General features: G+C 47.0%; 1 protein-coding gene across 1 annotated transcript; it reads right to left on the bottom strand.

Annotated features, from left to right (window-relative positions):
* Window positions 1–4,607: 4,607 nt before the first annotated feature.
* LOC129694682 (CD276 antigen-like) lies at window positions 4,608–20,941 on the bottom strand. The gene is made up of 5 exons (XM_055631413.1): window positions 18,646–20,941; window positions 16,820–17,164; window positions 12,929–13,225; window positions 10,128–10,472; window positions 4,608–8,845 (listed from the first exon to the last, which is right to left on the bottom strand). The coding sequence occupies exons 1-5, from the start codon at window positions 18,725–18,727 to the stop codon at window positions 8,667–8,669; spliced, it is 1,248 nt and encodes a 415-aa protein (XP_055487388.1). The 5' UTR covers window positions 18,728–20,941; the 3' UTR covers window positions 4,608–8,666.
* Between the last annotated feature and the right edge of the window lie 1,853 nt (window positions 20,942–22,794).

Genomic DNA, 22,794 nt, shown 5'->3' with positions numbered 1-22,794 from the left:
CTCCAGCATTTTGTGTCTACCTCCCAGTCTTTTTAATGTGTTTAGCTTTTAACTTTAGAGATACAGAGCAGAAACAGACCCTTCGGCCCACCATGTCCGTGCCACCCCGTACACTATCAAACACACGAGGGACAATTTACAATTTTTACCAAAGACAATTAATTTACAAACATTCACGTATTTGGAGTGTGGGAGGAAACTGGAGCACCCGGAGAAAACCCACGCGGTCCATGAGGAGAAAGTACAAACTCCACACAGACAGCACCCGTAGTCAGGATCGAACCCGGGTCTCTGGCGCTGGAAGGCAGCAACTCTACCGCTGCACCACCGAGTTTTACTGAGATTCACCATGGATTCCTGTAACTGCGGTTGCGAGCTAAAACCACTAGAGGGGGTATGTTACCCAGCCCTCAATATCTCCAATCATTGTTTCCATTTTACTCTCAAACTTGCCTGAATAAAATCAGTAATCCCTATTGTATGTTGGCAATCATTATTTGAATCATGCTACATCAATAATGTTCATGGATTCAATGATTGCATTTCAATGATATCAATGATATGGATGAGAACATACAGGGCAAGATTCGCAAGTTTGCAGATGATACAAAAGAGGGTGGTTTTACAGTGAAGATGGGTGTGAAAAATTGCAGCAGGAACTTGATCGATTGGCCAGGTGGGCGGAGGAATGGTTGATGCAATTTAAAACAGAGAAGTGTGAGGTGTTGCATTTTGGGAAGTTTAACATGGGCAGGACCTACACAGTGAATGGTCGGGCTGTGGCTAGTGTTGTAGAGCAGAGGGGTCTAGGAGTACAGGTGCATGGTTCCTTGAAGGAGGAGCCGCAGGTGGATAGGGAGGTCAAAAAGGCTTTTGGCACATTGGCCTTCATCAGTCAGAGTATTGAGTATAAAGGTTAGGAGATTATGTTCATAAGGTCATAAGTGATAGGATTAGAATTAGGCCATTTGGCCCAACAAGTCTACTCTGCCATTCAATCATGGCTGATCTAGCTCTGCCACCTAACCCCATTCTCACGCCTTCTCCCCATAACTCCTGATACCCGTACTAATCAAGAATCTATCTATCTCTGCCTTAAAAATATACATGGATTTGGCCTCCTCAGCCTTCTGTGGTAAAGAATTTCACAGATTCACCACCCTCTGACTAAAGAAATTCCTTCTCATCTTCCTAAAGGAATGTCCTTTAATTCTGAGGCTATGACCTCTTGTCCCAGATTCACCCACTGGTGGAAACACCCTCTCCACATCCACTCTAACCAGGCCTTTCACCATTCTGTAAGTTTCTGTACGATTCTGTGCTTTTCACCATTCTGTACGTATGTTACAGTTGTATTAGATGTTGGTGAGGCCGCATTTAGAATATCATGTCCTGTTCTGGGCACCATGTTATAGAAAAGATATTGTCAAACTGGAAAAGGTACAGGGAAGATTTACGAGGATGTTGTCAGGACTCGAGGGAGAGGTTGAGTAGGCTGGGGGTCTCTATTCCTTGGAAAGCAGTAGCTGAGGGGTGATCTTGTAGATATGTACAGGGCTGCCAACATTGGGTGAGAGTTGGGAGTGAGAAATTTGCGAGAGACCAAGCCCGAGGGAGCATCGCGATCGGGGGGGGGGGGGGGTTGGGGTTGGAGTGGAGCGTTTTTGAACCCCAACTTTTAAGAAAAAGTTAGACTGCGGCAGGGATGGGACAGGTTTGGAGGTATGGACCACTCCCATTGGTACGGAACATTTGCATTTTTCAGCTTAAAATTGTGCAATATGGTGCATACTGTAGCGAGTCTTATAACTAACACTTGAATGCAATATATATGCTTTAAATTGGATTGGAGCGTTTTTGAAAGGGGGGAGGCTGTGCGATCACTGGCCTTGGGGGTACCCGGTGAGGGAGTGGAGCAACCGAGTGGGGAGAGGGTGTGGAAGAAGGGTAGGAACTTTTTGAAATCTCATGTTTTAGTGCACTGTAGAAGTATGATTCCAATGTTTTTTGTATGAAGTATTTTTAAGAGGTAACTTTTTAAGGGGTAACTTTATCCACACAAAGGGTGATGGGTGTATGGAACAAGCTGCCAGAGGAGGTAGTTGAGGCAGGGACCATCCCAATATTTAAGAAAAAGTTAGACTGATACATGGATAGGACAGGTTTGGAGGTATGGACCAAAAGCAGGTAGCGTAGCTGGGACATGTTGGCGGGTGAGGGCAAGTTGCACCGAAGGGCCTGTTTTCACACTGTATCACTCTATGACTACATTATACCTCCACCATGCATGAATGCTTCAAAATCAAGTGATCGAGTTTTATTGCCATATACTCAAGCATAGAAACATAGAAAATAGGTGCAGGAATAGGCCATTCGGCCCTTCGAGCCAGCACTGCCATTCAATATGATCATGGCTATTCATCTAATATCAGTACCTCTTTCCTGTTTTCTCCCCATAACCCATGATGTCGTTAGCCCCAAGTTCTAAATGTAACTCTTTCTTGAAAACATCCAGTGAATTGGCCTGCACTGCCTTCTGTGGCAGAGAATTCCACAGATTCACAACTCTCTGCATGAAGAAAGTTTGTCCTCATCTCAGTCCTAACTGCCCCCCCCCCCCCCTTTATTCTTAAACTGTGACCCATGGTTCTGAACGCCCCCAACATCGGGAACATTTTTCCTGCAGTTACAGTAAGTGAATATCTAGCAGGCAAGCAGGATGCTTTCTCCAACCACCCCCATTTGAAGTCCACTATCTTCCACCGTATCTACCCAGTGCTTGGTAATAATAATAATAATACATTTTATTTGTGGGCGCCTTTCAAGAGTCTCAAGGACACCTTACAAAAATTTAGCAGGTAGAGGAAAAACATGTAAGCGGAATGAAATAAATAGTAGAGACATGACTAGTACACAAAGTAAAGACAGAATTCAATTCAAAACACAATATGAGGCAATTCAAGCACAGATGAAAAGGGAGGGGGACGTGGGGCTAGGGATAGGTAGAGGTGAAGAGATGGGTCTTGAGGCGGGACTGGAAGATGGTGAGGGACACGGAATTGCGGATCTGTTGGGGGAGGGAGTTCCAGAGCCTGTGAACTGCCCTGGAGAAGGCTCTGTCCCCAAAACTGCGGAGGTTGGATTTGTGGATGGAGAGACCGGCTGATGTGGATCTGAGGGACCGTGAGGGTTGGTAGGGGGAGAGGAGGTCAGTAGATATGGGGGGGCCAGATGGTGGAGGGCTTTGTAGGTGAGTATCAGGATTTTGTAGGTGATCTGGTGGGAGATGGGAAGCCAGTGAAGTTGTTTGAGGACTGGAGTGATGTGATGCCAGGATTTGGTGTGGGTGATGAGTCGGGCGGCTGCGTTCTGGACCAGTTGGAGTCGGATGATGTAGGTGGAGCTGATGCCAAGGAGAAGTGAGTTGCAATAGTCCAGTCGGGAGGAGATGAAGGCATGGATGAGTCATTCAGCAGCGGGAGGTGTGAGAGAAGGTCTGAGTTTGGCGATGTTGCGGAGATGAAAGAAGGAGGTTTTAATGACATGGCGGATGTGAGGCTCAAGGGAGAGGGTGGAATCAAAGATCACGCCAAGGTTGCGGGCCTGGGGAGATGGTGAGACAGTGGTGCCGTCGATGGTGAGAGTGGGTACTTACTTCCAGCAGCCACTGGTTGTCGTCCAGGATCCACAGAGACTCTCTCTCTCTCTCCCCCCTCTTTTTTCTCCTCTCTCTCTCCTCTCAACCCCCTCTCTCTCTCTCTCCCCCCCTCTCTCTCTCTCTCTCCCTCTCTCTCTCTCTCTCTCTCTCTCTCTCTCTCTCTCTCTCTCCTCTCTCTCTCTCTCTCTCTCCCTCTCTCTCTCTCTCCCCTTCCCTCTCTCTCTCTCTCTCCCCCCTCTCTCCCCTCTCATTCCCCCCTCTCTCCCTCCCACCTTACTCTTCCCCCTCTCTCTCGTCCCCTCTCTTCTCTCTATCTCCCCCTCTTTCCCCTAACTCTCTCTCCCCTCTCTCTCCCTCTCTCTCTCTCTCCCTCGCTTTCTCTCTCTCTCTCCCCCTCTCTCTCCTCACTCCCCCTCGCTTCCCCTCAACCTCTTTCTCCCTCCCTCTCTATCTCTCCCCTCTCCACACTCCACCCTCTCTCTTTCTCCTCTCTCTCTGTCTCTCCTCTCACTTCTCTCTCTTCCCGTCTCTCTTCCCCATTTCTCCCTCCTACCTCACTCTCCCCCTCTCCCCTCTCTTTCTCCTCTGTCTCTATCTCTTTTTCTTTGCCCCCCTATCTCTCTTTCCCCGTTTCCCTTTCCACCTCTCTTTTACCACCCCTCTCTCTTCCCCTTCTCTCTCCCCTTCTCTCTCCCATTCTCTCCTACCCTCTCCACCCACTCTCTCTCTTCCCTTTCTTCCCTCTCACCCCTCTCTCACTTCCCCCCCTCTCTCCCCCACCTCCATTCACTACCCTCTCTCTCCTCTCTCTCCCCTGTCTCCCTGTCTCCTGTCTCCTTCCTCTCTCTCTCTCTCTCCACCTCCCTTTGAGAGTCTGTCCCTTCGGCACAGAGACTCTGGCGGCAGCGGCAGCGGCTCAACGCTTCCTACGCCTCCGACGCCCGGGACTTGCACTGTCCGGAATGCTCCATGGCCAGAGCTGCAGCGAGCGACACGCCGGCCCCGGCAAACACTCGTCCGTCCCGGCTCCCCGCATCTGTTCCGGCCGCTGGTTCTGCTCCCATCCCTCCCGCAGCCTCTTCTCTCCAACACCCGCGGACCGTGCAGTTTATCCGAGTTTTGACATTTTCGTTGATCACAAAATTTCTCACCACTGAGCGTGAGAAATTTCTGATGAGCGTGAGGGCGTGAGAGTTTGCTTGAGGGCGTGAGTCTCACGCTCAAAGCGTGAGAGTTGGCAGCCCTGATATGTATACAATCATGAGAGGAATAGATCGGGTAGATGCACAGAGTAGGGGAATCGAGAACAAGAGAACAATAGGTTTAACGTGAAGGGGAAAAGATTTAATAGGAATCTGAGGGGTAACTTTTTTACACAAAGGATGGTGGGTGTATGGAACTAGCTGCCAGAGGGGGTAGTTGAGGCAGGGACTATCCCAACGTTAAGAAACAGTTAGACAGGTCCATAGATAGGACAGGTTTAGAGGGACATGGGCCAAATGCAAGCAGGTGGGACTGGTGTAGCTGGGACATGTTGGCCGGTGTGGGCAAGTTGGGCCAAAGGGCCTGTTTCCACACTGTGACTATGATTAATTGGATTAACCTCTATCAGGCAATTCACCATGGACTTGACACTCACTCTGCATCTTGGCTTTGATGTGCAGTGGGAACACTCGGTCTAACCCGCCCTTCTGTTAACTGGGCTGATGGAATATTTTGTGTAGGAATTATAATAATTGAATATTGTCAAATTCCTGGGCGTGTATATTTCCGACAATCTTTCTTGGACCCAGCACAATGATGCAATCATAAAGAAAGCACAACAATGCCTCTACTTCCTGATAAGATTACGGAGATTCAGTATGTCAAAGAGGATTGCATCGTGGCCTGGTTCGGCAACTTGAACGTCCAGGAGCAGAAAAGACGGCAAGAAGTTGTAAACACTGCCCAGGCCATCACCGGCTCTGACCTCCCCACCATCGAAGGGATCTATCGTAGTCGCTTTCTCAAAAAGACAAACCAACATCATCAAAGACTCACACCATCCTGGCCACACACTCATCTCACCACTGCCATCGGGAAGAAGGTACAGGAGCCTGAGAACTGTAACATCCAGGTTCAGGAACAGCTGCTTCCCTACAGCCATCAGGCAATTAAACACAACAACCTCATATGCAATGATGATTATTATTATTATTACACTGTTATTGTTTGTTCTTTTTTTCCGGAGTTTTTGTTATTATTTATTATGATTACATATTCTGTTGTGCTGCAGCAAGTAAGAATTTCATTGTTCTATCTGGGACATATGACAATAAAACACTCTTGACTAGATTGAATAAGTTTATTGGCCAAGTATGTTCACATACAAGGAATTTTCCTTGGTGCTCCGCTCACAAGTGACAACATGACACACAGTGACAATTAAGAATGACACATAAAACATTAAGCATTAAGAAGAAAACATTATCGATTAAACATGTGAATTAAATAAAATACCAGAACAAAAGGAGGCTACATATTTTTGGTTATTCAGTAGAGCTACTACTCATGGAAAAAAGCTATTTTTATGTCTGGCTGTGGCAGCTTTGAAAGTCCGGAGTCGCCTTCCAGAAGGAAGTGATTCAAAGAGTTTGTGGCCAGGGTGAGAGGGGTCAGAGATGATCGCATAGGAATGATCCATAGGAATGAAGGGGCTGTCGTGAATAAATAGTCTATTCTGGAAAAAGAACGGTGAACATGAGAAAAAAGAGAATTGTCTAGCAGTTGGGTTCAGGAATCTCCAGGGGTCCACATAACCATTTTGTTGCATAAACAGTGAAAAGGCCTTTGCCAAACCAGAAGGTGTCCCCTTAGAACTAGACCTATCAAGCAGTGGATTAATAGCACAGATCAGGTCTCCGGAAAAAATTAGTTGGTGCGTGTTCAGATCGGGTATTAATGACAAAACCTTATTTGCAAAGTGAACATCATCCCAATTAGTGGCATAAACATTCACTAAGACGACAGGTTTTTGAAAAAGACACCCGGAAACTATAATAAACCGGCCATTAGGGTCACTGACTATGTCGGACGGTGTAAACTGTATTCTTTTGATGATTAATATTGCCACACCCCTGGACCTGCTATTAAATCTGGAGTGAAAGATCTGACTAACCCACGTTTTACACAGTCTATTATGATCTTCCAGTCTTAAGCGAGTTTCTTGTAGAAGTAGTATATCTGTTTTTAGTTGTTTCAGATGAGAAAAAACTTTAGCTCTTTTAACAGGACCATTAAGCCCCTTTACATTCCAAGATATAAACCTCACAGCCTCCATCAATATCACCATTAGCCATATTTCAAAATATACGTTTCAAAAATACATACAGGGTCTGCCATCCAAAACAACGCAAAGGTTGCATGTGAGAGCCCACAATGGGGAAAAAAAAGAAAAAAGAAAGTCGAGCGCATTTGTAACTATCAAAGAATAAGCTGCCATTACCCCAAAACCTTTCCCTCATCCCCCTTACAATATCAAAAAAAACATTTAACCCCCAAAAACCTAGATCTTCTTCCCCAACTGAGGACAATCGCAGGCATTACAAAACAAAAAACTTCCAAAGTGTTCCCTAACTAAAATTTTAGATCCAATTGAGGGTGGCTCCCTTCTTTGAAAGTTGTACAGTCGTTTGTTCTACTTTTAAGATATATAGCCTAAATATAACCCCGGACAAGCAAAGCATTACGAGAAAGAAGGAAGTAAAAAATTGTATCCCAGAGAGCAATTTAAAAGTCCTCAACTCACTACTCAAATTCTGTAGCATGGCAGTTCAGCTCAGTCGAGTTCCACAAAATTAAACTGAAGAATGAACAAATCTTACAAAGATGACCAGTTTACTGCCGCAGGAGGCCGTGCCAATGCCGCGTGGATATCCTAAAAGGTCATTGTTCTTCACGGCCGTCACCTCCCCAGCGCGAGTAATTAAACATTTTGGCAGCCTCTTGTGTATCGAAGTAGTGCTTTTTACTTTCATGAGTGACCTGGAGCCGGGCAGGATACAGGAGGCAAAACCAAACCCCTTTCTCGTAGAGCAGGGATTTTATTTCACTAAAAGTTGCACGTTTTCTCCCCAGCTCCGCGCTGAAATCCTCATGAAAAAACACCCAGTGCCCTGGGAAGGACAGTTCCTGCCTCCGTTTGGTGATGATACGATATTGATCCTGGAAGTAATGAAAGAGAACCAGGAACATTCTTGGCTTAGATGGCTTGATATTCGGGACGTTCGTTAGTGTTGGTCCAATTCGGTGGGCATGCGAATGCATAAAAGGTCTTGGGAAGAAATCAGCCCCCAGCACTTCTCCAAAAAACTCAGTCATAAATTTAACAGGGTCCGAACCTTCCAACCTTTTGGGAATCCCGACCACCTTTAGGTTGGATCTCCGCGAGCGGTTCTTGAGGTCATCTAGCTTCACTTTCAGAAGCGCATTTTCACTCCGTTGTACCTATGGCAGTTTCAGCGCTCACCAGTCTCACTGTGGTCATTCAGGCCGTCTTCAACCTCGCGAATGTGTTCATCATGCATTTCGTAATAGGATTTAACTTGCTCCAGACTGGTGTTCACCGGCGACAAAGCCACTTCAAGTTCTCTTTTTAGGACAGAGTTAACCGCTTGTGTCATATCGGCAAGGAGTGCTGAACGAAGCCTCTCGAGATCCTCTGGTAGTTCAAGGCCAGATTCAGGCAGCGGTGCCAAAGCTGCAGCACTCTTGCTTGAGATTTTGCCGTCTTTTCCTCCAGTTTTAGCTCGACGGCTCATTTTACTTATTGTATCAGGTGCTTAATACTGCCTCGAGTCCTTCATAGTGTTTAATAGTGGCTTATCTCAAAAATTGTTCATTCCATGTTCAACCCGGAAGTCCACTCCAGCATTTTGTGTCTATCTCAAGGATGTGCAGATGTGGTTTACACTGAAGATGATGGAGTCCAGCATTACTCCAGAATTTTGTGTCTACCAAGTCAAACCTTCTAGCCTGCTCTTATGTCTAATTTCGCTAAATTATAGAGTTTAAAACACTCACCATTTAGTAAGACATTTCGTAGAGAGAGGCAGAGCAGCAGCAGCACTATCATAGCAGCGATGGCAATCAGCTCAACCCACCAGAAACGTTTGGCTCTCTTCGACACAACCATTCCCTTCGTATTCTCTAGCGGGAAAGACACCGACACAGAAACATCCACTCAATATTGATGTAAATATTAAAAATCAGAAACCAAAAAAACTTTCATGCAATTTTCCACAGAATCCTTGGAGGTATGAGGAATACATTGTAGTTTAGAGCTTTAGAGATACAGTGCGGAAACAGGCCCTTGGGCCCACCGAGTCTGCACCGACCAGCGATCCCCACACATTAGCACTATCCCACACTAGGAACAATTTACATTTATACCAAGCCAATTAACCTGTACGTCTTTAGAGTGTGGGGGGAAACGGGAAATCTCGAAAAAAAAACCCAGCATCGCGCGGTCACGGGTTGAACGTACAAACACCGTACAGACAGGACCCGTAGTCAGGATCGAACCCGGATCTCTGTAAGCGATGTAAGCCAGCAACTCTACCACTGAGCACACCACCATGCCACCCAAATAGAACGTGCTGCCTGGACGTCTTTGGAGTGGTGAAGGGAGATAGTTGATGAAAATTTAACTTGTATTTAAGGTACAGACAACTGGGCAGTGGGAATGATCAGTGAATGATAAATTTATGCAGGGACCCCACGTACAGACACTGTGCTAAACATCTGGTGAAGGCCGGTGTACCTGGAAAGTTCTCATATAGACTGCACATAGAACAGTACAGAAATAGACACAAAGTGCTGGAGTAACTACAGCACGGGACAGGCAGCATCTCTCCGAGAGAAGGAATGGGTGCCGTTTCAGGTCGAGGCTTCCCTTCATATCAGATCATTTTTCGAAAAGGACCTCGACCTCAAAGCTCTTCACCCATTCCTTCTCTCCAGAGATACTGACTGTCCCGCTGAGTTACTCCAGTGTTTTGCGTCTATCTTCAGGTGTAAACCACGCACTCTGCAGTTCATTTCACACACAGAACGGTAACAGCGCCTCCGTAAAGCCCCCGGTGTTTCTCAACTGTGGAAATATCAAGCTGTACTCTCTCACTGAAACTAAAACAAAATTGTAACCAAACTGCAAATTTCCTACCAATGCCTTTACATTTTGACAACTCCCACTTGTCACCAATGCTTGTGTAGGAAGGAACTGCAGATGCTGGTTTACACAGAAGCACAGACAGATCCCTCTGTTCACCTACATTCTTCAATTCCCTACCATTTACCATGTAAAATATGCTGGAGTAACTTAGCGGGACAGGCAGCATCTCTGGAGAGAAGGAATGGGTGAGACCCTTCTCCAGACACCACCGCTGTTATTACAAAGAAAAGCTTAAAAACAAAGATCATGAATCTTTACCTGCTATTTGTAGTGTGACTGTAACTCGTAGAACCACGCTGTTGCCCTCAGTGGGGAGTTTCAACTGAATGAGGCATGTGTACGTGGCTGCGTCGCTCACTCGGAAGTCGGTGAGAAGAAGGGAGAAGTTGCCATGTTTGAACTCTGCGGTGAACAGCCTTGCCCTGGTGCCCAGGCCCAATGTGTTGTCCTCTCTGCCCTTATGGAAGGAATGGATTAACCGGGTGGCCACCTGCCAGTAAACACGAATATCATTGTTGGCTTGTTTCCCCACGTTGGTGTCCAGACAGGGCAGGAGGGCACTTTCACCCACAATCCCCGTCACTGTGAGGCTAGACGGCGACACTGGGGATAAAATAAGGACAAAATAAGCCCGGGTCTCGTCCACTCCTTCTCCCCAGAGAAGCTGCCTGTCCCGCTGAGTTACTCCAGCATTTTGTCTATCTTCGGCTTAAACCAGCATCTGTAGTTCCTTCCTACACATTTTTTTTTAGTTTAGAGATACAGCGCAGAAACAGGTCCTTTGGCCCACCGAGTCCACGCCGACCAGCGATCCCCGCACACTAACACACTAGGGACAATTTACAATTATACCAAGCCATTTAGCCTACAAACCTGTACGTCTTTGGAGTGTAGGAGGAAACTGGGGATCCCGGAGAAAGCCAACACAGGTCACAGGGAGAACGTACAAACTCCGTACAGACAGCACTCGTAGTCAGGATCGTCCCCGGGTCTCTGGCGCTGTGAGGCAGCAACTCTACCGCTGCGCCACCGTGCCACCCCGGTGTTTCACAACTGCGCTGAATGCCATTTTAAATTCTCAATGGCCCTTTCACTACTTCCAATTGTTTTACTACCCTTGATTGCCCAAAATAGGTGAGAGGGGGAAAGTTTAAAGGAGAAGTGAGAGGTCAGTTTTTTTACAGAGTGTGGTGGGCGTCTGGAATGTGCTGCCAGGGGTGGTGGTGGAGGCTGATACGATAGTGGTGTTTAAGAGGCTTTTAGTTAGGCACAGGGATATGCAGGGAACGGAGGGATATGGATCATGAGAAGGCAGGGGAGATCGGTTTTACTTTGCATCATGCTTGGCACAGACATTGTGGGCCGAAGGGCCTGTTCTGTGCTGGATCTTCATAAGTTCGTAAGTGATAGGAGCAGAATGAGGCCATTCGGCCCATCAAGTCTACTCCGCCACTCAATCATGGCTGATCTATCTCTCCCTCCTAAACCCATTCTCCTGCCTTCTCCCCATAACCCCTGACATCTTCTATAACTTTGCCACCAGCTACAGCCGGTGATGGCATAGTTATGGGGCGTGAAATAGGAGCTCAACAAATCAAAGAATTATGACAGAACGGAACCGTCATCTCAGTGAAAGACAATACAAGTTTTTTTATTCTATGGATCCCAGAAATAACAAATAGAAAATACTTAGCAGGTCAGGCAGCATCTATGGGAAGAGAAGTATTCAACGTTTCAGGTTGAATAGCCAAGAGACATTTAGTTTAGTTTAGTTTAGTTTATTGTCACGTGTATCGAGGTACATTGGAAAGCTGTTTTTGTTGCGTGCTATCCAGCCAGCGGAAAGACTATACATGATTACAATGGAAGAAATCTCACAATCCAAAACGTCACCTGTCCCTATTCTCCAGAGATGCTGCCTGATCCGCTGAGTTACTCCAGCAATTACTCATGACTGCGTAGCCGGTCAAAGTGCGAACTCCATCATCAAGTTCGCTGACGACACCACTGTTGTGGGACGTATCACTGATGGGGACGAGTCAGAGTATAGAAGTGAGATCGACCGACTGACCAAATGGTGCCAGCACAATCTCATGGCCCTCAACACCAGCAAAACCAAGGAACTGATTGTGGACTTTGGAAGGGGTAGGATGGGGACCCACAGTCACGTTTATATCAACGGGTCGATGGTGGAAAGGGTCGAGAGCTTCAAATTCCTGGGCGTGCACATCTCTGAAGATCTCTCCTGGTCCGAGAACACTGATGCTATTATAAAGAAAGCTCATCAGCGCCTCTACTTCCTGAGAAGATTATGGAGAGTCGGTTTGTCAAGGAGGACTCTCTCTAACTTGTACAGGTGCACAGTAGAGAGCATGCTGACCGGTTGCATCGTGGCTTGGTCTGGCAACTGGAGTGCCCAGGAGCGAAAAAGCAGTAAACACTGCCCAGTCCATCATCGGCTCTGACCTCCCTACCATCGAGGGGATCTATCGCAGTCGCTGCCCCAAAAAGGCTGGCAGTATCATCAAGGACCCACATCATCCTGGCCACACACTCATCTCCCCGCTACCTTCAGGTAGAAGGTACAGGAGCCTGAAGACTGCAACGTCCAGGTTCAGAAACAGCTACTTCCCCACAGCCATCAGGCTATTGAACTCAACTCAAACAAAACTCTGAACATTAATAGCCCATTATCTGTTTATTTGCACTTTATCTGTTTTATTTATTCATGTGTGTATATATTCATACAATGGTATATGTACACACTGATCTGGTCAGTATTCATGCCTTCTATATTCTGTTGTGCTGAAGCAAAGCAAGAATTTCATTGTCCTATCTGGGACACATGACAATAAACTCTCTTGAATCTTGAATCTTGAATTTGTGTAAACCAGCATCTGCAGTTCCTTCCTCTACATGATTACAATGTACGGATACAGGATAAAGGGAATAACCTTTAGTGCAAGATAAAGTCCAGTAAAGTCAACTTGACTTTAAACGTTTGTTGTCTATATTGAGGGCGTTTTTCAAGGAGAGAGATGTTTTTTTTTCCCACTTACTTGCGGTAAAGGTTTCAGTTTGTTTCTCCTTCAGCCTGGTGTTGTGAATGCTACAGGTGATGCAGTGTACTCCAGCAGACACCCACAGGAACGAGGTTACGTTGCACAGTCTCTGCGGGGAGCAGTCGGTGTGGGTTGTGGCCGTGCTGTTCGGATCTAGGTTCAGGGACCCGCAGGTCCAGCCCACCGCTGGGGCTGGATACCCTCCCCAGGAGGAGCAGGTCAGCCTCAGCACCCCTCCTGCACCTTGCTGTTCCTCCGACAGATGCGTACTCAGGGTCGGCTTGGCAAAGTGGGCTGGAATGGAACAGCAGCGTTAACATTAACAAGACAGCGCTGACTGGCTAGCACCCAACAAAAGCTTTTCACTGTTCCTCGACACACTTTTATTTTACATTTCAAAATATACTTTCTTCGAGAAATAAATATATCTAACACATGATCCTTACAAGTCTCCATCCAACATTCTCGGAGGCTATACATACATTCAATACTGTTTACACAAATCACACAATTTTACCCCACACCCTTGCCACTCATGTGGCCCACTTGCATGGAATCCCTTCCCTTATTTTAAGGGACGTCTCCACCACACCCTGCCCCCCATGTCCAGCAGCAGAAGGACCCTAGACTGTGGTCCTCCCCCACCGAGCCTTGGCGTTGGCTGCACCGAGCTTCAGTGCGTCCCTTAGCACGTACCCCTGCAGTCTGCAGCGGGCCAGTCGGCAACATTCCCCGACGGACATCTCGCTCTGCTGGGTGGTCAACAACGCTCGGGCAGACCAAAGAGCGTCTTTCACCGAGTTGATGACCTTCCAGCAGCACTCGATGTCAGTCTCTGAATGTGTCCCTGGGAACAGTCCGTAAATCACAGAGTCCTCTGTGACGGAGCTGTTCAGAATAAATCGTGACAGAGATGGGTCTCCAATTCTTTATATCCTTCATCTCCCCCTTCTGCTTGTAGATTAGGGTGATGCTGCCCTTCCTCATGGAGTCTGACATGCTGCCGGCTAGAAGCATGTCGTTGTACATTTCCAGCAGGTCCGGGCCCACCCAGTACCACAGAGCCGAGTACAACTCGGCCGGTAAGCCATCATTTCCAGGAGTTTTACTCGTCAAAGGAACGGATGGAGCCAGTCAGCTCCTCTAGGGTCAGTGGTTGGTCCAGACTCTCCCGCTTGCTGTTCTCCAAGACCTCCGTGATGGAGGACAGGAAATTCTGGGAGGCGGTGGTGCTGTCCGTGGCCTTTCTGGTGCACAAATCTGTTTAAAAGGTTTTGCAGATCCTCAGCATGTCCGTCTGCAAGGATGTTACCGAGCCGTCCTCCTCCCTAAGGCTGTTCATCACAGAGCTTTGGTTTAAACCAAAGATAGACACAAACTAGCAGGAGGAATCAGTGTCAGGAGGAATCAGAGGGATTGTGTGTCTATCTTTATGTACTTGTATCCCACGGTCTCTCAGTTCTAAGAATCTCCCTTTCATTCACTGTGTACCTGCTGGCGTAGCTTTGGGTTAAATGTACAAAATGTTGCATTCCATTGAATTAAATTGCAGCTGAGTTTGAGTTTAGTTTATTGTCACGTGTACTGAGGTACAAGGAAAAGAGTTCTGTAGAGAGCTCTGCCATTCGCTTGCCCATTTCCCCAGTTGAACTTGACCCTGGTGCAACTATAAACTACCTTCCTCACTGTCCACCACACCTACAATTTTGGTTCCATCTACACACTTGATCATCTATATTCTCTTCCACACTGCAAACAAAGACCAGCCAGTCCAAATCGGTGCCATTTTTAAATTGGTGAAGAGAGAAGATTGTTCATGACATGGTTTTTTTGTCTCTGGAGCGTCAGAGACAGATTGGAGATCTGTTAGGAAGTAAATAACATTCCAAAAGCTTTAGTGTTGACAGTCAAACCCTTTATCCCCAGGGAGGGAATGTCAAAGACTAGATGGCGTAGCTTTCAGGTGAGAGGGGCAAAGTTTAAAGGAGATGTGCGGGGCAAGTTGTGTCACACAGACACAGGGTGGTGGGTGCCTGGAACACGCTGCCAGGGGTGGTGGTGGAGGCAGATACGACAGTGGTGTTTGACATGGTAGTGCAGGGATTAGATCGATGTGGATCAAGTGCAGGCAGATGAGATTAGTTTAGCTGGGTATCATGTTTGCTGGGCCGAAAGGTCCGTTCCTGTGCTGTACTGTTCTATGTTCCACCTATCAGCTACTGCTGGGTCCTGAAGAATATCTGCAGACGATGACGATCTTGAGTGTACGGAGCAACGATCAGGGAAACGAGTCGGTCACAACCATTACGAGTAATATAGAAGGAACAAGTCCATTGGGCAGCACGGTGGCGCAGCGGTAGAGTTGCTGTCTCACAGCGCCAGAGACCCAGGTTCGATCCTGACTACGGTCACTGTCTGTACGGAGTTTGTACGTTCTCCCCGTGACCTGCGTGGGTTTTCTCTGGAATCTCCGGTTTCCTCCCACATTCCAAAGTTGTACAGGTTTGTAGGTTAATGGGCTTGGTATAAATGTGAAATTGTCCCTAGTATTATTGTGCGGGGATTGCTGGTCGGCATGGACTCGGTGGGCCAAAGGGCCTGTTTCCAAGCTGTATCACTAAACTAAACTAAATTTCCTAAGTATGCTTACATTTTATAGGTATGTTACAAAACTTACCTTCAGCGGCGCTGCAGTTCTGCCACTGGCCGTGTGCGCGACTTTGGCGCCTTTGAGGGGGGAGGGCGGGGTTAAAATGCCGTTTTCTCCTGCCTGTCTGAGATATATTTTCTCGGGCTGCAAGTTAAATCCGACTGCCGTTCTGTGAATTTTTTATATAAACCGCGGGACAATTTCAACGCTGTAGTAAAATAAAAATCCATTTCTAATGCTGTCAACGCCGACAACGGGACGGATCTCCCATACGGGACAGTTAAAGGTAAGCCGTTTATTTTACATATAAACGTGCTTCTTAGGATGACCTTAATCCAAATTTTACGTTGCGAAAAGGTGATTTAGGCCCCATACTAACCGGCAGTGTTTTTCCTGCCGATATGGGGTTTAAATTCACAGCAAACCGCAACGTTCCAATCAATCGCATTCCACAAAATCCCACTCACAAGATGATTTAAATGGCCATTAATTTACGGGAATTAAACACTAAATTCCTTCCATTTGGCCTATAAATTCATGACAATGAGATTTAAAAATCATGTTATATTGTGAATTCTTGTGTGAATGTTATTTGGACACAGACTATTTAAAAATGTTAATTTTTTTTAAAGAAATGGATAGATGTTGAGATCTAGTAATTGAATTTTGTAATTAGCTGCAATTAGGTAACTAACTAATTATATGCTTTAATTTCAGGTCATCCAAGTAAGATTGTTTCATATTTGTTTCAGAATGCTTCAATCTATAATAACTGAAAATGTATTTCAGTTCTCTTAATTTTTAAGAAAGTTATGGGCTTTTGACTGTACTCAATCACAGCTTTTGTGTTAAGTCAATGAAAAAGCAATAGGGAACAAGATGCTAACTTCCGAGTATGAAAATGGCCATATCTTTTTTAATACTGAAGATATGAAAGTGAATTAGGTGTCAAATTAAACTTCTTTTTATGCTTTATCTGATGGGATAAATTGCAGACTTGATTTTTAAAATCTCAAAATGTTGTAACATTGCTACATTTGACAACTTCCACTTGTCACCACCATTGTGTAGGAAGGAACTGCAGATGCTGGTTTACACAGAAGACAGACATAAAATGCTGGAGTAACTTAGCGGGACAGGCAGCATCTCTGGAGAGAAGGAATGGGTGAGACCCTTCTCCAGACACCACCGCTGTTATTACAAAGAAAAGCTTAAAAACAAAGATCATGAATCTTTACCTGCTATTTGTAGTGTGACTGTAACTCGTAGAACCACGCTGTTGCCCTCAGTGGGGAGTTTCAACTGAATGAGGCATGTGTACGTGGCTGCGTCGCTCACTCGGAGGTCGGTGAGAAGAAGGGAGAAGTTGCCATGTTTGAACTCTGCGGTGAACAGCCTTGCCCTGGTGCCCAGGCCCAATGTGTTGTCCTCTCTGCCCTTATGGAAGGAATGGATTAACTGAGTGGCCACCTGCCAGTAAACACGAATATCATTGTTGGCTTGTTTCCCCACGTTGGTGTCCAGACAGGGCAGGAGGGCACTTTCACCCACAATCCCCGTCACTGTGAGGCTAGACGGCGACACTGGGGATAAAATAAGGACAAAATAAGCCCGGGTCTCGTCCACTCCTTCTCCCCAGAGAAGCTGCCTGTCCCGCTGAGTTACTCCAGCATTTTGTCTATCTTCGACTTAAACCAGCATCTGTAGTTCCTTCCTACACATTTAGTTTAGTTTAGAGATACAGCACGGAAACAGGCCCTTTGGCCCACCGAGTCCACGCCGACCAGCAATCCCCGCACACTAACACTATCCTACATACACTAGGGACAATTTACAATTGTTACCGAAGCCAATTAACCTACTAACATGTGTGTCTTTGGAGTGTGGGAGGAAACCGGAGCACCCGGAGAAAAGCCACACGGGTCATGAGGAGAAGATACAAACTCCGTACACACAGCACCCATAGTCAGGATTGAACACGGGTCTCTGGCGCTGCGAGGCAGTAACTCTACCGTGGCTCCACCCTCTTTTTCTGAAGAAAAAGTATAACATACAATATTTCTAAGGAACGCAACTATTGTGTTATGGCAGCGCTGCAGCTCAAAGTCCCCCTCTTCATCTCCCAGGGTTATTGCGGGTCCGTCTGTCCTAGAGTCACGGCTGCCACTAAGTCTGGGCACTCGCAGTCGAGAACCTTCTGGCCACTGGCAATCCCTGTGGACTGGGATCTGAAACTATAACTTTGTCACTCACATGGAGGAAGGCTGAAATGACTGAGGCTTGGATTGAGTCCTCTCCGGGCGTGCTTCCCACAGGCTGGGGTTGCCCCACCACTGGTGTACGTGTGGGACAGGCTGTCGACAGACAGATGAAGCATAACTGCCTTTTCTCAGACACAACAGAGGTGATCCGTGCATCTTTTTAGAGTTACAGAGGGTGGTGCAGCGGTAGAGTTGCTGACTTACAGCGCCAGAGACCCAGGTCTGGTCCTGACTATGGGTGCTGCCTGTACGGAGTTTGCACGTTCTCCCCGTGACCACGTGGATTTTCTCCGGGTGCTCCGTTTTCTTCCCACACTCCAAAGATTCAGGTTTGTAGGTTAATTGGCATCTATAAAGTGTAAATTGTCCCTAGTATGTAGGTTGGTGCTAGTGTGGTGCTAGTATGCGGGGTGATCGCTGGTCTGTGTGGACTCGGTGGGCCAAAACATACACTGTATCTCTAAACTAAACATGAAATCAAACCCCTTGGTCCACCGAGCCCACACCGACCATCGATCACCCATTCACACTAGTTCCATGTTATCCCACTTTCAAATCCACTCCGTACACATTAGGGGTAATTTTACAGAGGGCCAATTAACCTACAAACCCGCACGTCTTTGGGATGTGGGAGGAAACCGGAGCACCCGGAGAAAACCCACATGGTCACAGGGAGAACGTGCAAACTCCACACAGGCAACACCCAAGGTCAGGGTCGAACCCGGGTCTCTGGCGCTGTGAGGCAGTGGCTTTAGTTCATGAAACTAATGGACCTTTTCAGAGAAGTGGAAATGAATTCTTACCTGTTCTGCAACACAAAAGCAGCAAAGCACATTGGAGCAGCCCAGCCACCCGTCTTGTCACCCTGCAACACAGTGAATGCATTGATATTTCAACGGTGAATCCGTTTACAAGTTACTGACAATAGCCACACGCAAATTGGAGGAATAGCATCTCATATTTCGCTTGGGCAGCTTACAACCAGCGGTATGAATATTGATTTCTCTAATTTCAAGTAACCCTTGCATCCCCTCTCTCTCTCTCCATCCCTCCCCCACCCTAGTTATCCTGCTAGTTTCACTGTTTGTATCCCTTTGTTATCACCCCCTCCACAGCCAACAATGGACCATTGTGGGCTCTTTGGCTGACGGTCCCAGCTCTGATTTCTTCTGTACATTTTCATACCTCCAGTTTCCCTCTTCCCTGACTCTCAGTCTGAAGAAGGGTCTCCACCCGAAACATCACCCATTCCTTCTCTCCACAGATGCTGCCTGATCTGCTGAGTTACTCCAGCTATTTGTGTCTGTCTTCAGTTTAAACCAGCATCTGTAGTTCTGTCCAACACATCTCAACTTCCTTATCTTTAGTCAGACTTTAATGGACTTTATCTTGCACTAAACATTATTCCCTTTATCCTGTACCTGCATCTGACGGCTTGGTTGTAATCACATATAGACTTCCTGCTGATGGAAAAACAAAAACAGTTTACATTGTATCTTGGTAAACGTGACAATAATAAACTAAACCAAAGTTTATTTTTTAGTTTAGTTTAGTGATACAGCGTATAAACATTTCCTTCAGCTCACCGAGTCCATGTGACCAGTGATCCCCGCACACTAACACTAAGCTACACACACACACACACACACACGAGGGATCATTTCCACGCTGTATCTCTAAACTAAACTAAACACCATACAGACAGCACCCATAGTCAGGAACTCGGGTCTCTGGCGCTGTGAGGCAGCTACTCAAATTGAATACAGGAAATGCTGCAGAGACACATCAGGTGAGGCCGGGTGTGAAGCGGTTAATGATTCAGGTTGACGGCTTTTCAACAGAACCGAAAGATGATTTAATCTCCTGGAAACTTTCCCAGCACTTTCAGCACAGCTTGAACCAGAGGAGCCATACACGGCCTTCCCTCTCCCCAGCCGCTGCCCGGCCCCATCACACTCACTCACTCTCCTGGATCCACTAACACTTACTTTACTTCAGTTTAGTACAGCACAGAATCTGGCCCTTCGGCCCATCGAGTTCGTGCTGACCAGCGATCCACGCACATTAATTGGCTTGGTATTAATGTAAATTGTCCCTAGTGTGTGTAGGATAGTGTTAGTGTGCAGGGATCGCTGGTCGCCACGGACTCGGTGGGCCAAAGGGCCTGTTTCCGTGCTGTATCTCTAAACTAAACTAAAAATTAACTATCTACACACACTAGGGACAATTTACTTTTTTTTATACCAAGCCAATGAACTGACAAACCTGTACGCCTTTGGAGTGTGGGAGGAAAGTGAAGATCTCGGAGAAAACCCACGCAGGTCACGGGGAGAATGTTAAACTCTCTCTCTTCTGCTCTCTTCTATGTTCGGTCACAGATAGAGCATGCAAACTCCACACAGACAGCGGCAGATATCCCGATCGAATCCTGCCCACAACAGCGCCACCTGCTGAACCACTGCACCACCCAGTGGTCGGAGGACTGTTCACCGGTGAGCTCAGACTCGAGACATTCAGCAGAAATAAATGTGCCCATTGCAAAACAAATCCCTGATTCTCTAATAATAAACTTGTTGACACAAATCTACCAAGAAAGTAATACTTATTTTCACGAAAGAGTCCCAGGGTAATACCCTGAATGAAAAATGGTGCTCGGTGAAAAAAAAGAAAATGTCATTTATTGCAGGGGGATTTTCTGATGGTCACTAGGAATGAGAAAAGAATATTAGTTCCCTGCCCCTAACCAATTATTTTCCTTCCTCCAGCTCTTCCTATTCACTTCTGAACTGTGAGCAGTGCAGCGTACTTTTTGCACAAGTGCTCAGGGCAGTGCATGTCAGCATTAGAACATAGAGCAGTACAACAAAGAACAGGGTGGTACGTTGGCTCAGCGGTAGAGTTGCTGCCTTACGGCGTCAGAGAGCCGGGTTCGATCATGGCTACAGGTGCTTGTCTGTGTGGAGTTTGTACGTTCTCCTCGTGATCGTGTGTTTTTTCTCCAGGAACTCTGGTTTCCCCCACACTCCAAAGATGTACAGGTTTGTAGGTTAATTGGCTTCAGTAAAATTGTAAATTGTCCCTAATGTGCGTGTGTAGGATAGTGTTAGTGTGGGGGGGGTCGCTGGTTGGTGCAAACTCGTGGGCTGAAGGGCCTGTTTCCACGCTGTATCTCTTAACTAAACTAAAATTAAATCAGATAATACAATACATAAATACAATCACGCCAAACTCAAGTACACCAGGTAGAACAAAGGGGAAGGTACAGAGTGCAGAATATAGTTCTCGGCATTGTAGCGCATCAGTTCCAGAGACAAAGTCTAGTGTCTGCAATGGAGCAGAGGTGAATCGAAAAGTACCATAGATTATGGATGGACCATTCAAAGCCTGATAACAGAGGGGAAGAAGCGGTTCCTGAGTCTGGTGGGCGCGCTTTCAAGCTTCTGTGCCTTGTGCCGGATGGGAGAAGTTGGATTAACCTGGGCGGGACAAGTCTTTGATTATGTTGGCTGCTTTCCCGAGGTAACGTGAAGTGAAGATGGAATAAATTGTGAGGTTTGTCTGGTGTGACGGACTGGGCTACATCTATAACTCTCTGCTATTTCTTGCAGTTTGTGCCAAACTGTTCTGAAACCAAGCTGTGATGCAGCCCAACTGCGTGCTTTCTGTGGTGCATCCGTAGAAGAGTCACTGGAGACTTGCTGAACTTCTTCAGTGTCCACTTGAAGTAGAGGCATTGGTGTGCCTCCTTGAGTGTTGCATCAATGTGGATGGTCCACGACAGATCACAGATTGTATTCATGGAGTCCATGTAGAACAACAAATGCAAGCCCCCATCACTCTTTCTGTAACAAAAAAAATGTGCCCCACACATCTCCATGAAACTTTCCCCCTCTCACCACATAGCTATGCCCTCTAATGTTGGACATTTCCACACTGGGAAAAGGGTTCTGACTGTCTACCCTATCTAATGCCTTTCATAATTTTATATACTTCTACCAAGTCTCCGCACAATCCTCAACGTTCCAGAGAAAGCAATCCAAGTTTATCCAACCTCTCCTTCCAACTAAAACCCTCTAATCCATGCCCCCTTCTGTTAAACCTCATCCGGACTCTCCCCAATCTCCACATCCTTCCTGTAATGCTGCCAACCAGAACTGCACACAATACTATAAATGTGGCCTGATCAAAGTCTTACAGAACTGCATCCTGACTCTTGTACTCAATGCCCCCAGTAACAAAGGCCAAGTCAAGAGAGTTTTTATTGTCATGTGTCCAAGATAGGACAATGAAATTCTTACAAGTATTGAAACATGGCTTGAAGAGGAACTGGTGGATGTTGTTCTTTACAGGAGGTGTGGAGTGACCTCCATAAACATGTCGCAGTCAATCATGGAACAATAATCAAGTTGCAGCAGCCAACCTTTGATCCATTCATCTGCAGAAAATCAATTGTTCTTTCTTTTCATTCATTTCTCTATCGTCTGGTGGTCGTCGAGGAGCTCGTTGCGGCGAATGCTGAGGGCATCGGTGATCGAGGTCAGGCCACGTGGGAGCCGTCGGGAACAAAGGGGGACCCAGCGTGGGGGGGGGGGGGGAGGGGGGGGGGGGGGGGGGGGGGGGGGGGGGGGGGGGGGGGGTGGGGGGGGGGGGGGGGGGGGGGGGGGGGGGGGGGGGGGGGGGGGGGGGAACAAAGGGGGACCCAGCGTGGGGGGGGGGAGGGGGGGGGGGGGGGGAGGGGATGGGGATGGGGGAGGCAGAACTAAGGAGGACTTGGCACGGGATACTTTGTGTGGGGATTGTTGGTGGGCATGGACTCGGTGGGCCGAAGGGCCAGTTTCTGAGCTATGTCTCTAAACTAATCTAAATGTGTCCTTCCTTATTTTATCAGTAAAGTGTGTCGGATAGAACCAGCGAGCGGGCAAGCGCTGGTCAGTGTGGACTTGGTGGGCTGA

This window comes from Leucoraja erinacea, unplaced genomic scaffold, assembly GCF_028641065.1.
Source record: "Leucoraja erinacea ecotype New England unplaced genomic scaffold, Leri_hhj_1 Leri_753S, whole genome shotgun sequence".
NCBI classification, from domain to species: Eukaryota; Metazoa; Chordata; class Chondrichthyes; order Rajiformes; family Rajidae; genus Leucoraja; species Leucoraja erinaceus.
The sequence above is the reverse complement of the archived record's forward strand: the minus strand, read 5'-3'. Positions and strand labels throughout refer to the sequence as shown.

What these genes read in the sequence shown, in the direction of transcription:
- LOC129694682 (XM_055631413.1), bottom strand. Translation starts at nt 18,727, where the DNA reads ATGCATTCACTGTGTTGCAGGGTGACAAGACGGGTGGCTGGGCTGCTC. An exon ending in GCTTTTGTGTTGCAGAACAG is followed by an intron (nt 17,165 to 18,645) that starts GTAAGAATTCAT and finishes TTTTATCCCCAG; the next exon opens with TGTCGCCGTCTAGCCTCACA. An exon ending in AACTGAAACCTTTACCGCAA is followed by an intron (nt 10,473 to 12,928) that starts GTAAGTGGGAAA and finishes TTTTATCCCCAG; the next exon opens with TGTCGCCGTCTAGCCTCACA.